Source organism: Streptopelia decaocto (assembly GCF_964273445.1).
Source record: "Streptopelia decaocto genome assembly, chromosome: 6".
NCBI classification, from domain to species: Eukaryota; Metazoa; Chordata; class Aves; order Columbiformes; family Columbidae; genus Streptopelia; species Streptopelia decaocto.
Window position 1 is genome coordinate 42,957,465 of NC_138660.1, and position 13,896 is coordinate 42,971,360.

Sequence of the window (13,896 nt, forward strand, 5' to 3'; positions counted from 1 at the left end):
GCTTAATTCATTCTGCAGGCTGACTGAACCCTTAACTCTCCAAACCCAATGAGTAAGTAGTGCTAATGCACGATGACTACCCTGAGGTCATACAGTCTGCCTTCCGGGAGAATACGCAAAAGGAACTAGGAGAGATTAATGTCTAACTCCTGCTCTTAATCCATTGGAGACAAATCTGATACCTATAGATCCTCTTATAAGGAGCTCCTAGTTCCTTTTGCTTACTGTAAGATAATTCCTTTAAAAGTGTTTCTTAATGTAAGAAGTGGCAAGTCAGAACTGCTCTGCCACTTTCAATCCTGCTTGTGCTAAGTATTTTTTCTCTGACCATTAAGTGGAAGATTGTCCAGACCAAAAAAAGTGTTTAAAGAGGGATTAACAGCCACTTCCCATCACTAATGCACAAAAGTTGCTCACTATGCCCTTGTACTCTTAAAAAGCTCTTATTGACTGTGCAGACAGTCATTAGATAGACTGAAAATCTTAGCAATTAACCTTCAAAACAAGGTGGATAATAGGGTTTACAAAGAAAAACTCTTACATGGAAAGTGAAGTTGATATTCTCCTTCATACATGTAACTGATGAATCTTTCTCACTTGTTCCATAAATAAATGAAGCTGGTGATACAAATCTACAATGGTTTAGAAATTGTTAGTTAATAGAATTGCTATATATCATTAGCATAACTTTCTGCTCCATGCTAAGAAAATACCACGGTTTGTATTTAAGTAAATAGAGGAACACTGAGTAGAAGTCCTCTACCTTTCTGCTCTTTCCTCTTAAAAAGGCAGACAAATCAGAAAAAGTCATAAATCATCACCTATGTTCCAGGAATGGCTCATGACAAACCCAGAATATGGTCCACATTAAGCAAGGACTCTAAGGATCTGCTGTGCTCTCATTTAATACCTCTATCTACAAAAAATATTCCCGTTGTTAAAAAATATTAGTCTGTTAAGAGACAAGTTAGAAGCAGCACTAATATCATTGCTCTCATCTCCCAGTAGTGGAAATAAAATCTTAGCAGTGTGTGGGTCAGACCCCAGGACAGCTGTGCCATCTCATTCACAAGTTTTTTCAGCTACATCAACCTTCTCCTTAAAAGCTTTGGGAATTTAGACTAGTAACAAGACAATAGTTCTACGGATGTGCAATAGAGCAACAGCTGACTTACCCATGAGCATTTAACTCAATCTCGTATTTTAGAGGTACAGTTAAAGTTAACGTGTTATCCAGCAACATGTTCCCATCTTCATTTTTACTATAAAAACATAATGAGAGAAATTAGTATGAAATGCATTATTTCTATAAACAAATATTAAACACATATTTTGGCTTATTAAAACAAAAGTATTTTATTGGTAACAACATGTCAGGCAGTTAAAAAAAAATAGAATTAAACAGGCAGGAACCTGCTCATTATTTTAATATCTATTCTCTGTTTTCCAAAGCTAGTAATATTTTTCATTAAGCAATTTTTATTAGACTTTACCAGGTAGCATTAATGGTGATGTTGAGGTCATCTTCTGCTCTAGTAAATGAGCTTGCATCCAAGAGGAAACTAAAATCCAGCTGTAGAAGAAATAAAATTTTCTTTATATCACATGATAGTGTGTCTTAAACACAGCTTAAATAAAAATATTCGTCTAAGTTCATTTAGAACTTCCTGCTTTAAAAAAATTCAGAATTAAGGAAATACTTGCTTTTTCTGTCTTCTACTCCCTTTCTATTGACCTAATACATTTGTTCACAGCCTTAGCTCACTTGTTGAGGAAGCCAAGCACAATCAGTTGATGCATAATACAAACTATATTGTCACTTAATGAATTCTTCCAGAGAATTTTAACTAATTTTAAAAATAGCAGAGAGATTCAGATAGCAACATGATAGAAGATGTGAATGAAGGAGAGATTCTGAAAAACAGGGTTTCCCTCCCCCCCCCGAAAATCCTCATAATATGTTTTGGTTGGTTTTAAAGCTGGGCAGTTCATAGATAGATTACCTTTGATTTGTGATCTACATATAAATAACCAACGCTGCACTCAAGTTTCACTGCATGAATTTCTTTATCTAATACTTCACAATGGATCTGTTTTTCTTCCTAAAATAAAGGACAAGTTATTAATGGTTAAAATAAAACTGCTTTTTTTTCAGACTTTTCAAATTACATGCGCACATGGAAATTGTGTAGTTTTTATTTCCCTGAACTAGGTGTTTGCCATTTTACTGATGCAAATATACAAAACATTCATAATATTCACGACTACTTTAACATGTCCTTGTATCGATTGCTGTGTCCTGTTACTTCACCTTCTGTTTGCCAATAGTGAAGCCAAGGCAAATGCGCCAGACTCACTCAAGTTTAAAACCAATCTCTGAAAGGTGGCAGGGGGATTCTACACAGGGAGCAGTTATTTTAAAAAGCCAAAAAAACAGAACAATTAGATGGGTGACTTCTTCATCAGGCTGAGCATCTGAAAAAGTACAGATTCAATGAGACCTTTGTGATTACTGAAAACACGATCATCAGACAAAAAGTAGCAATAACATCCTGAAATACCTTTAGAAACGATTTAAAAAAATTTTTACTTGTTACTATCAAATAATTTCAAAACCAGGATGTAATTCACCTGTATTGATTAAATTGCACATGGTTTAGGAAGCTAGAAGTCTAAGAAGTTGAAAACTGGAGTTTTGTCAGCTTTTTTGGATGGGAGAGGTGTAGGTTGTCAGTATCTAAAGTAACGCAATGAGCTATTAGCATAATTTGGAAAATGTCTGGCTGAAAAAGAAAAATGTCAAAGGATTACTGTTTGACAGGCTTTTTTTTTTCTTACCAATTCTAAGACTCGGATGAAATAAAGGCCTTTAGGGATCTGAATGTGGAGAACAGTTTCATATGCATCATCTCCAGCATTAAGCAGAGAAACGTTCAACAATAAAGTCTTCATGCTTCCAACAGCAAGATACATTTTCTTATCATGAGGCCTATAAGAATAATGAACATAATATAAGTGAAAAGTAATTGTATATAGAGCTTGGATGCAAAAATTTTCTACCACTGCTCTTTCAGCTCATTTCATTTGGTTCTGCCCAAGCTCAGCTGGAGATCATTAGGAAAGTTTTTACTCTGTCCTGTAACTGAAGGTTACACCCATAATATGATGGTCAGCTCCAGTATGGTACTTTTTAAGGCCAAAGGTTATTAATGCAAGAATAAAAACATTGTTAGCAGAGCAGTTGTGCTCCTGGCTTTTACAAGACAGGTCCTTTCCTTCAAAGACAAGAATAGCAGTGTGCTACTGCCACAGTATTTTCAGGCATTATTTCAAAATTCACTCTTTGTACTCAAAGTACAGGACTGAGTTCATGTGTAACAGGTCACAAAGAGGGGAGTGAACATGCCTGTCTCATGGTCTATGTAAATTTCTATAATCATGTTACAAGTACAGCCACCCTATGGGGGGCTAAAAGTAAACTTCAGCTTGACATTAAAGTTTAATTAAGACTTGTAGAAAGGCTGCCTAGAAATAGACATTTATCAGAAATTCTGGCTTGAAACCAAAGCATTAGTCACCAAAGACCTTTGGGAATGAGGCTGGCACTTAGAAAAGCAACAGAAGGTAAAAGCACTGCATAAGCAGATAGGTTCTAAGACAAAAGCAAATTAAAGAAAACCAAAATGTTAACATTTGAGTAGCTTGATTAAGTTTAGGACACATTTTGAAGTTGTTTTACTAGTTATATGCTTACCACTCAGTCCTCTTCCATGCCTTAAAGCCAAGCTCATTAACAAGATGCTGTCACAAAGATGCCTCCCAGCTTAACACGCAAGTACACAAAAGCACCAGGTGCATATCTGGGACTACAACAAAGCTGCGCTAGAGCTTTGCCCTGGTAATCAGATTTCATTCTTCATTAAAAAATGCCTGTTGTGGACTAGAATTTACAAAGCAGGCCAAAATCTAAGCCATTTAAACAAAACATGATAGTGGATACATGAAGGCTCGTAACTCAGTAAGTAAGGCATTGCAGTGACACCCCTATTTGATTTCATTCTTTTAAGACTAAAAGCCTCTGCTTTGCTGTTCAAGGATAATGAATGCATTCTGTCTAGACAAAATAAATTAACACTGCACAGCTAACTAGTTTTTAATCAGGATTCTAGGGGCACAACAATTTAAGGTGATACTTCACACTTTATCAAGATATTTAGCCTATTTATTTACACTGGAAATCTTCTACTGGTACCTAATGCCAAGCGGATATGTTGTAATCTGTGCTCAGGATCACACAGGTGTGATTAATCAGAATTATGTGATTGTCATCATCTTTTGTTGTCACCTTACGTTGTTCAACCTAGTATCTTGATTAAAGTAGAATCAGCTTTAAAAGTGATAAATTACACAAGAAAATCCAAGTCACACACAAAATGCGTAACTAGCTGAGATGCACAACAGGCAGAGTTTCTCTTTTTGCACACCAACAACCAACATTTCTTGCTTTGAAGTATAATAACCAATAAAAATAAAGGTTGTGATGATAAAATCAAATCATTAAAATCCATTCTGAATAGAAACCATGGTACATGGCTTAAAACTTTTCAGAGATGCTGCTAAACAGAAGTATATCTCACAGAGTATTGCTTGGTGTCATACCAGTTCTGCAAGACAAGAATAATTGTATTTAAATACTTTTAAAGTGCATTGATTATCTTTCCTAACAACAGGACTTAAACGTGATACCTAATTGGAAAAACTGAAACATACAAAGGGGTATATAAAAAAATAAAGATGTAAATGAAAGAAAAAAATCACAAAGCAAAATTAATTTTGGAAAATGCAGGCTAACTCATGTGGGGAAAAGAAGTCTAAACCTCACATAATACTGAACCATCTGGCGTCTCGATCAGCAGTAGAAAACTGACGATGTAATATTCTCAAGTAAATAAGGAAAAAGAGCCACTTAATTATTTTATAATTGAAATAATAAGTATAACAATGTCTTAGTACAAAACTGAAGTATCTTCTTTGTGCAGTGCAAGTACAGTATCTTTGTAAGAACAGCAGAAATAATTGACAGCTTGTCAATTTAACAGTAGTTCTGATGTCTACACATTGAGTCTGCATTGTGCCCTGAATCAGAGCCCAGTTATATATGAAGTACAGAATTAAAGTTTACCTTTTCATGAAGAAGACATTTTATGAGCTGTAAAGTCTTCTAATTATGCAACATCAGTCCTCCAATTATATAACTTTTGTTACATGTCCTGAAAGATTTATTATTTTAAAATATTCTTCAACTAAACACAGCTTTACTCCTCATATTTCCTCAAGAAGTCTATAGTCTACTTTTGCAAATTAATGTTCTTGACATACAAAAGATTAAAGAATAATTTAGATAAAATCTTACTGAACCCTCAAAAAAAATGAAAGCTACATTATACTTACTTTGGAAAAGCAACTTTTCCAGAAACTCTCAAGTCAGCAGAACAATTTTCTTGGGAGCAAAATCTAGCAAAAACAAACTACAAAAGACAAATTTACAAAAAGCACTTTAGTGTATCATGCATATTCTAGTGAGTAGAAGTATTTCCAAAGAAAGGAACAAATCACCTTGTTACCAAGTATCTGGAATTGGCTAATAGAATCACAGAATGTTAGGAATTGGGAGGGACCTCAAAAGACCATCCAGTCCAATCCCCCTGCCGGAGCAGGAACACCCACATGAGGCTACACAGGAAGGTGTCCAGGTGGGTTTGAATGTCTCCAGAGAAGGAGACTCCACAACATCCCTGGGCAGCCCTTTCCAGTGTCTGTCACCCTCACTGAGAAGAAGTTTCTTCTCAAATTTAAATAGAACCTCCTGTGTTCCAGTTTATACCGATTGCCCCTTGTCTTATCATTGCTTGTCACGGAGAAGAGCCTGGCTCCATCCTCATGACATTCACACTCTTGCTCCTAAAAACAATTCAATCAAGCCATGATTTGCCATTTTCCAAACACATTCTGTGCACCCAGAATGACAGCAGAGAGACCCTCCAGACTCAGTCTCTCACTCTTAAACCAGTGCGTATAGGTTCAGCTGTTTTTTTAAAAGTAGTACATAAAATGGCCGAGTCTTCTAGAGGATCCAGACCTGAGCTCTCTGCAGTCTCTCCTGTGATACAGCACATTAACTTTTGCAAAAGCATTTCATTACATGAACTTTACTTATCATAATATACTTGATGAAGTTTGATGAGACTAGAGACACCACGAGTTGCATGTGTCTGTGCCTTGATTATCAGTGTCATATAGAGCACATTTATGTTGCTATATTCAACAACACTTTCTTTCACTCTAACTCCATAGTTTTTTAAGCAAAATTGTGAATGAAGATGAAAAGGAGAAGCATGCCATTCAAAAGGAGCTTTTATATATCTCAGCATTCTGATAGTCAATTTTATCTGAATTACATGAAGCTCACTTGCTGTGAAAAGTCATTGTATGTTTATGACCATTTGGTAGTTAAAAATTCAGAGCATCCTGACTTTTGGCTAAGTCAAAGTCTGTTGGCTTTTAATAAGGTGGGGGTTTTTTTGAAAAAAAAGTTAATTTCATACTAATTTAAGGATACAGAATACTTCTCTTTTTTCTACCTCACAGACTATGTGTTTGAAAACCTGCAAATACTTTTACAGAACTAATATTTCAGCAACATTGTTGAAACACTTCAGAATTAATACCAACATGATATTGTGTATTTAACACAGAATTAATTCTAAAGAACAGTTTTATACTGGAAAGTGGCCCATCCCGTGTAGTTGTAAAAGAACAAATACTTCAAAGAGTGAATTTCATATCTTTGTGTTCTGACACACATAATATTTTATATTCTTGCAAGTTGTCTGCACACACCTCTTTTTTCTTTTTTTTTTTTTTTTTTGTTAAATCATAATACAAATTATATACCAGTTCTGCAAATATTTTTTTAGCGAACACTTCGGCATTTTTTAGCATGCTGGTTTATTAATTAAGATCAAGGCACTAGCTGCTGGTCAGGAAAATGTATTCCTTCACATCTATGGATGTGCAAAGCTTTTTTTAACTGAAGATTAAAACATGAATATTTACTCTATTTGAAAAAAGAGAACTTGAACACTAACCTTGCTTTTTATAACATCTTTTTCTTTCCTTTGTTGAAGAACAGGTTGAAGTGGTGAAAATTCTTGAGCACTTCTTTTCTGTAGAATATGATGACCCAGATGATAACTTGCTTCAACATGTACAGGAGTCAAGATATCCCTTACATCTTTCTATGAAAATTGGAAACCTAATGAGTTAATCATATAAGACAAGACATGTGTGCTTATGTTTTAAAGATTATAAGGTTCCCTAGCACTAACTTAAACAGGAACACTTATTTTTTACATGTAAAATAATTCCATATGCCATATGGCTCATACACTTTTTCAGACATCTTTGCCACTGTAAGAGGTAGTCAGAAGTGCAGAAATGCATCATACTTCCAATGACACCATCAGGCATTTCAGAACAGGAGATTCTTGTATGAAAAGAAGTCTTACTGAATAGTGAACCTACTTCTGTCAATAATGCTGCGTTAGACACCTATGAAATGCTGTCCCGCTCAAACAGAAAAAAAAAGCTAAAGTTGGCTAAAATAGAGAAAATTAACTAGTGGTATCATGCCAGCCCAAAGCCATGGCTATTTCTGTGTGAAGTCAAAAGGAGCTCTCCTGCAGTACCACTAAATCAAATCATGACTGCATTTTATTTTTCTGACTTTTCATGTAGAATCATATAATTGTATTGACTGGAAGAGACCCTCAGGATCATTGAGTCCAACCATAACCTAACTCTGGCACTAAACCATGTCCCTGAGAACCTTGTCTAAATGCCTTTTAAACCCCTCCAGGGATGGTGACTCCACCACTGCCCTGGGCAGCCTGTGCCAATGCCTGACAACCCTTTCTGTGAATAATTTTTTCCTCATATCCAAATATTGCCTATTCTATATTAAAAATTATTAAACTCCTCAATAAATGACCATTTTGTACATTAAAGCTTGAGAGTGGAGGAATGTTGCAGATGAGAGCCCAAACTTCCTACTTGTGAAAACTGAACAGCTTGAAGCAGCAAGTGCTGACAACAGCAAACCCGACTCAGTTATTCCCCAAGCGTAGGAGCCAGGCGGACACTGACTGTCCCTCCACATGGCCATTACTTTAATTCTTATCTGCAAGCTTGCTTTGGCCAAATCACATATTATCTAATTCATAATAATTTTCCACAATGTCTTCTCTGCATCTGCTTTATATTACTTCCATTATACTAATTAGCTATTAATTAGTCTTTACTCAAAGTACATAAAAAGTACATTGTCTCTTTGCAAAGACTGTACTTGACAGACATTCACACTTACTTAACTTTAGAAGCTTCACACAAGTACAGAAACCTCAGTGGGTGGAAGGAGATGCTTATAATGCTATTAATTAAGAATTAGAAAGAAAACTGAATGACCTGGAGGAAAAAATACTAATTATAAACTACAGAAAGTGATGAACCAAATCATATCCTTCCTCCTACACAAGTAACTGCTGATGCTGGTACAGCAACCTGTACAAGGGTGGCTGTCAGTCAGATCTCTCTTAGCTAATCAAACTCTCATAAGTGGCAAATTGCCGTTGCTCCTGTAAGTAACATCCACTTGGGTGCAACTACCAGTTGAGATACATCGGGGCAATTTGCCAGTAGATAACATGAGCTTTCCTGTCTATCCCAAAGCTTTGTTGTAAAGAATTGGCTTGTAATGGTGTCATAAACAAAACATAAATAAAAGGAAGAATAAAAATACATGGAAGACTTTTTCCATGCAGTTTTTTTTGGTTTTGGTTTTTTTTTAGCTGTAGAAAATTAAGTCTATTTCCCAGCCTCTGTGTAGGAGCAGCTGCACTGGTCATCCCGATACATGTTTGTTTCAAAAGGTCACAGAATTGCTACCTTGAAGATTTTAAAGAAAAGGCCAAGCAAACTTGCCCTTTATTTTATTACCCTTGTTTCTCCTTACATCTAAATATTCCCTGTCTGAAGAATGCAGAATTCTTTAAAGAATTATTTTCCCCATTAGGTAAGGTCTTACAGGAGACAAGTCTATATTTTCTGTGTTAAATAAAACATAGTTCCTCTGTGTCTGCTAGTTTTTATTGTTTGTGTTTTAGGACTTTTCAGTTATTCTCCAAAATTTCTGTTGGTATAGGCAAGCTTCTAAGACGTTTAATAGACTGAATCACTTTCATTTTTTCTTATCCAGTGAATGGCCACAAAAATATTATATCCTCATCCTGACTGCAGTTGCTTTTACTTTCAAGACAGGTTCCTCATTCATCCTTCAGAGGGATACAAGCAGGAATTCACATTTCATTTCCTCCAGGACAACAGTGACTTTGCAGCTGCTACTGGAGTCAGGATCTTACTGACTAGATTCTTACTATTTATTGCCAAATCAGTACCATCCTTAATTCCAAAGGATTGTTGCTGTTGGATCAAACTCTGCTTCTGGAGAAGCCAACGGGGCAATTTACAGGGCGATGCATATTGAAAAGTTCATTACCCTCATAAATGCTGGATGATCTTTGCAGGCAACATTCTTGTTGTAAATCTTTACATTTCCTGAGATTGCATCAGATGTTCCATTGAAGGAAAAATAAAATCTTGCTTGTGTATCCACTTTTCTGTTCACATCAACGCTCAGATTGTAAAGCAGTACTGCAAAATAAACCCCAGGGAAAATAAAAGTTATAAAAGCTTTAAGTGTTACAATTTTCATAAAATTATGATAGAAATTACATCTTCTGACTCACTTCCTTAAGTATATTCTGTAATATCCATTTTGAAATGCTCTGTTTAAAAATTCTCTGACATAAATCCATACCTAACAAAAGCTTCTATCCCTCTGAAAACCGATTGCGTCATGACTGATCCCTGATACATGCTCTTATATCAGGGATAATTTTGTCGAGTTATATTTATAGTTTTCTATCTGAGTCTATTTAAAGAAAACCTGCTTCAGTTACTTACAGGGCTGACATTAAATTTCAACAAACAGATAAGTCGGAAGACTGACAAATATTGTTTAACTTCACAGTTTTTTCTATTTAGGTTAAAATGAATTGCTGTGATAAATTGCAAATAAGTTTCAGAGCATTACTGATCTGTTACTTTTTAATCTCTGCCAAAAGTTGAGTTAGAACATCCAGAATTTCCTCTAGTCTTCTCCATTTAAGTTGAAAAGTCTTACGTCTAAATCCAGCAAGGATAATCCAGTCTGACTGCTCGTCTTTCACAACAAATACGAATTTCAAGAGATCTCAACTTGAAACTTTACAGTTCATCATTGGATGTGTTCTCTGTAATGTGTCCCTAAAGTTAATTGCATATTGTCATACAGAAGATTTAAGCACTTTAATTTTATATACCATGTATTTGCAGGGCTGTTTGCAGTTTACAAATAGCACAAGTAGGTTAAAAACACACAGGCAATATGGTCAGATTTAGAAAGTAAATGATTTTAAATAAGTTCACCACTAATATTCCCTCCAATACATACTGCCTCAAGAGATATCAGTTTTTGCCAAAAGCAAAATACACATTACAGAAAATAAAATATAATACAAGATGTATTTTTCGGTAGTTTTGAAGGGATCCCCTCACTTTCACGTGAAGTTCCATACTGGCTGGCTCAGGGGCTCAAGTTGCTTTAGGAAGGAACATCTTTTCCCCCCTTCTAAGCGGAGGAGAGTGTCCTCCAGCAGTCTCGTACGTCCCTGTTTGGGAGGACTGCTTTTAGAGGACATCTGAATCTCACGCTGAGTAATCCATTTCATTCTATGTTAAGAAAAGACATTCACCGACATTAATTCCTTACCTAATTGTGAAGCAACAGCCCAGACATTTGCATGTGGAAAGTTCAGATAAACTTGACAGAGACCCATGTTGGGCCCCGTGCTAAACAGAGTGAGGTCCCTGGGCAACTATGTAAACCAAACTGTTCCCAATGTGAGTGCGCTCTGTTTTTTTGTGAACCCTAATGGCATATCACCTCATGTAAAAACCTATCAGAATGAAAGGTCTAGTTATTATGAGGGACCATCTGAAATGCCATCACTACAATGTAGTTCAAAAGTAGTATAGGAGTGTGAATTTAACCCCACCACCGTTAACGCAAATTATGGGAATTCACCTGTCTATGGTGGTACCCGTTTAGTACTGCTGCAAAACCCATGTGGAAATATTCCTAAAGGGTTGTTTGTGCACAGCCCCAGGTCAACTCTTTAGCGTCACAACTGATCAGCTAGCTAGAAGTTAGTCTTTGTTTGTCCAGAACTTTAGATCACATTGTTGATACAACAGGCAACTTGGAGCTCTACCTTCACCCTTGCAGTATCTCGCCTTTTTAACATCACTGTCTCTCCCAGGCCACGAAACCCTGGTAGTCCTAGCAGGGATGTGCTGTTATACTAAATTGAATAAAAGTGTAATGGCTCAATGTTATAGGGCAATTGTGAGCTAAAAAAGGTATTGTCATTTTATACTGAACTGGTCCACTAAATACAAATAGCATTATTCTGTAAACAGGTGCATTGGAAATGAATACATTTACTGGAACTTTTCCAAGTAGCTTACCAATATAACCAGGTACCTCTCGTCCTGTATAGGTAAAGCATATCTTCAAATTCATACAGACAGCAGGCTGGTCATTTTCCATGCAGTTTAAATTAGTTCGATTTATTGAATTAGGATGTTTTAAAGAAGCTTCAACAATTATCACCGGTTTTGTTCTAAGAATAGAAAAGAGTTAATGTTCACAAACACTTCAGAAATATCTCACAGAATCTGCAGAATCTAACAATCTCTGACAGAATCTAATTTTATATTTTATAATTAATTTTAAGTTATCTGCATTTTTCAGAATTCAAATAGTTGTATGCAGAATGTTTGTGCCTCAAGAAGTTTCACAATTATATTTTCATTTTCTTCAAAGTGTTTACTTAAACATTTCCTAATGACTGAAGTTCAAGACACCAAGAAAAATATCAGGAAGTTAAAATATACTATTCTGTTTTATTAAATTGCATTTTAAAAAATACTGTTAAATTGTATGGTATTTAAAAGCACTGAAATGTAGCAATCCCACCTCAGCACCACAGCAGAATCGGAGAGAAACGCACCAACTGCTACATCTGTAGTCAAAAAAAATAGATCAATAAGCACAATTTTTCAACAAGAATTACTTCTCAAGTACAAGCACTTTGTAGCATATTCACCTTTTGGTCAGCATTAAAACACCATTTGCCCTTTATTTATTAGAAGGCATGTGCTAATATTCAAAGATAGTGTTCTCCATCTAGAAGAAGATGATTCCTCACATACTTGCCCACTGCTGATTAACACTGCGTGCTAATTTGCTGGACTTGCAGATACAGGTAATGCGATAATATGATTTCTATTCCACATTTAAGTGGCTGATACTGAAGGACAATTCAGCTAAATAGGAGATATTTGACTTCTTTTTAATCCAAATATTCAATATCGCTACACACACACATATACATGAACAATTCAGTTATATACATACATTGTTCTATCTATTATATGTATTAAACTGTACATAGAGATAGAAAATATATTTAGTTTATTCCAAACTAACTGAAAACTATTCACGCAATAAGAAATACACATACCACATATACCTCTCAAATGAGGTAGTAAAAGGGAATAATCAGATGAGTGTAAATGATACAAGGGTCTGTACACAACCTCTGAGCTCAGCATTACAAATTAACCCCAATAACTTCTCTGTTGACACAGCCAGAGCACACAACACGCAGCTCATGGTAACTTTGTGCATTTATACACATGGGGGCAGGACAGGCAATACCTGACCTGCTGTAACAATTATCCATGTAATGGTAAAATATTTTGGCAATATGTTTTATACCAAATTAGGACTTTTGTTTCATGCCCACGAGGGCTCCACAACAGTGTCGATCCAATGCCATGAGCCCTGACTCCGGTTCAGGTATCGTTCACACAGACTGAGAGTCACGGTGCTGCATGACTCCTGGCAGAACTCAGACTTTGTGAACACCAGCAAGACTTTTAGGTTAGCACACTAGTCCAGACAACAAACATGCTTCCAGTGCCCAAACTAGTTCACTGACATTAGCAGATGAGATAGCTGCCATCAAAACAGAAATTGTTTTTCTTCCTCTTGTGCACTATGAGCTTAGAATTACATCATTCTCAGTCCTTAAATAATGTCAGATAACCGTGAAAAGTGACTGCTTGGCCTCAGCTTTACCTCTTTTTTTTTCTAAAATGCAAGATGTGACATGTCATCTTAATAACGGATTCTGCTTCTGTAAAAAGTAACAAGTAGCACGGTAGGGTTGTTCCCTATGACTCTCTCGTCTTTTAAAAATAAAAAATAAACACAATTGCTTAATTCACCTTGATAACCATTGTTATCTGCATCAACACCACTTGCTATGGATTGTCCAAACATGCTTAAAGAATTACTGACTTCATGTCCTTGTATTCTCTGAGGAGGAAAAAAAAAACAGAAGAGAAAATTATTCTTGGAAAGCTAATCTTTGAGTTACAATTTCCAATGAAAAATGTCAGCACAACCATCCTGCAGTTGCATGCTTACCTGTGAAAATACACCTCTGAAAGCAATATTCCTCAATTACTGCAAATGTTATATCCCATAAACCCTGTCTGAGGCCTCCAAATCAATTCATTTTCTGTTACAGGTTATATTGTGACTGGAAATCACAGACTGCAAAAAAAAAATTCTGAAGTCTTTTAAAGTACCTCAGGCGGTCTTCAAGT

At 35.9% G+C, this 13,896-nt stretch overlaps 1 protein-coding gene across 1 annotated transcript in view; it reads right to left on the reverse strand.

Moving 5' to 3' along the window:
• The window catches only part of ITGA4 (integrin subunit alpha 4), a 39,377-nt gene that overhangs the window by 6,621 nt on the left and 18,860 nt on the right, over window positions 1-13,896 (reverse strand). Inside the window, exons 12-22 of the mRNA XM_082056836.1 lie at window positions 13,513-13,603; window positions 12,197-12,242; window positions 11,686-11,840; window positions 9,614-9,768; window positions 7,149-7,298; window positions 5,452-5,528; window positions 2,839-2,989; window positions 2,004-2,102; window positions 1,494-1,573; window positions 1,176-1,262; window positions 542-632 (exon numbers count right to left, since the gene is read on the reverse strand). Of these exons, the coding sequence (XP_081912962.1) occupies window positions 542-632; window positions 1,176-1,262; window positions 1,494-1,573; window positions 2,004-2,102; window positions 2,839-2,989; window positions 5,452-5,528; window positions 7,149-7,298; window positions 9,614-9,768; window positions 11,686-11,840; window positions 12,197-12,242; window positions 13,513-13,603 (1,182 nt within the window). The remainder of the gene's footprint in view (window positions 1-541; window positions 633-1,175; window positions 1,263-1,493; window positions 1,574-2,003; window positions 2,103-2,838; window positions 2,990-5,451; window positions 5,529-7,148; window positions 7,299-9,613; window positions 9,769-11,685; window positions 11,841-12,196; window positions 12,243-13,512; window positions 13,604-13,896) is intronic.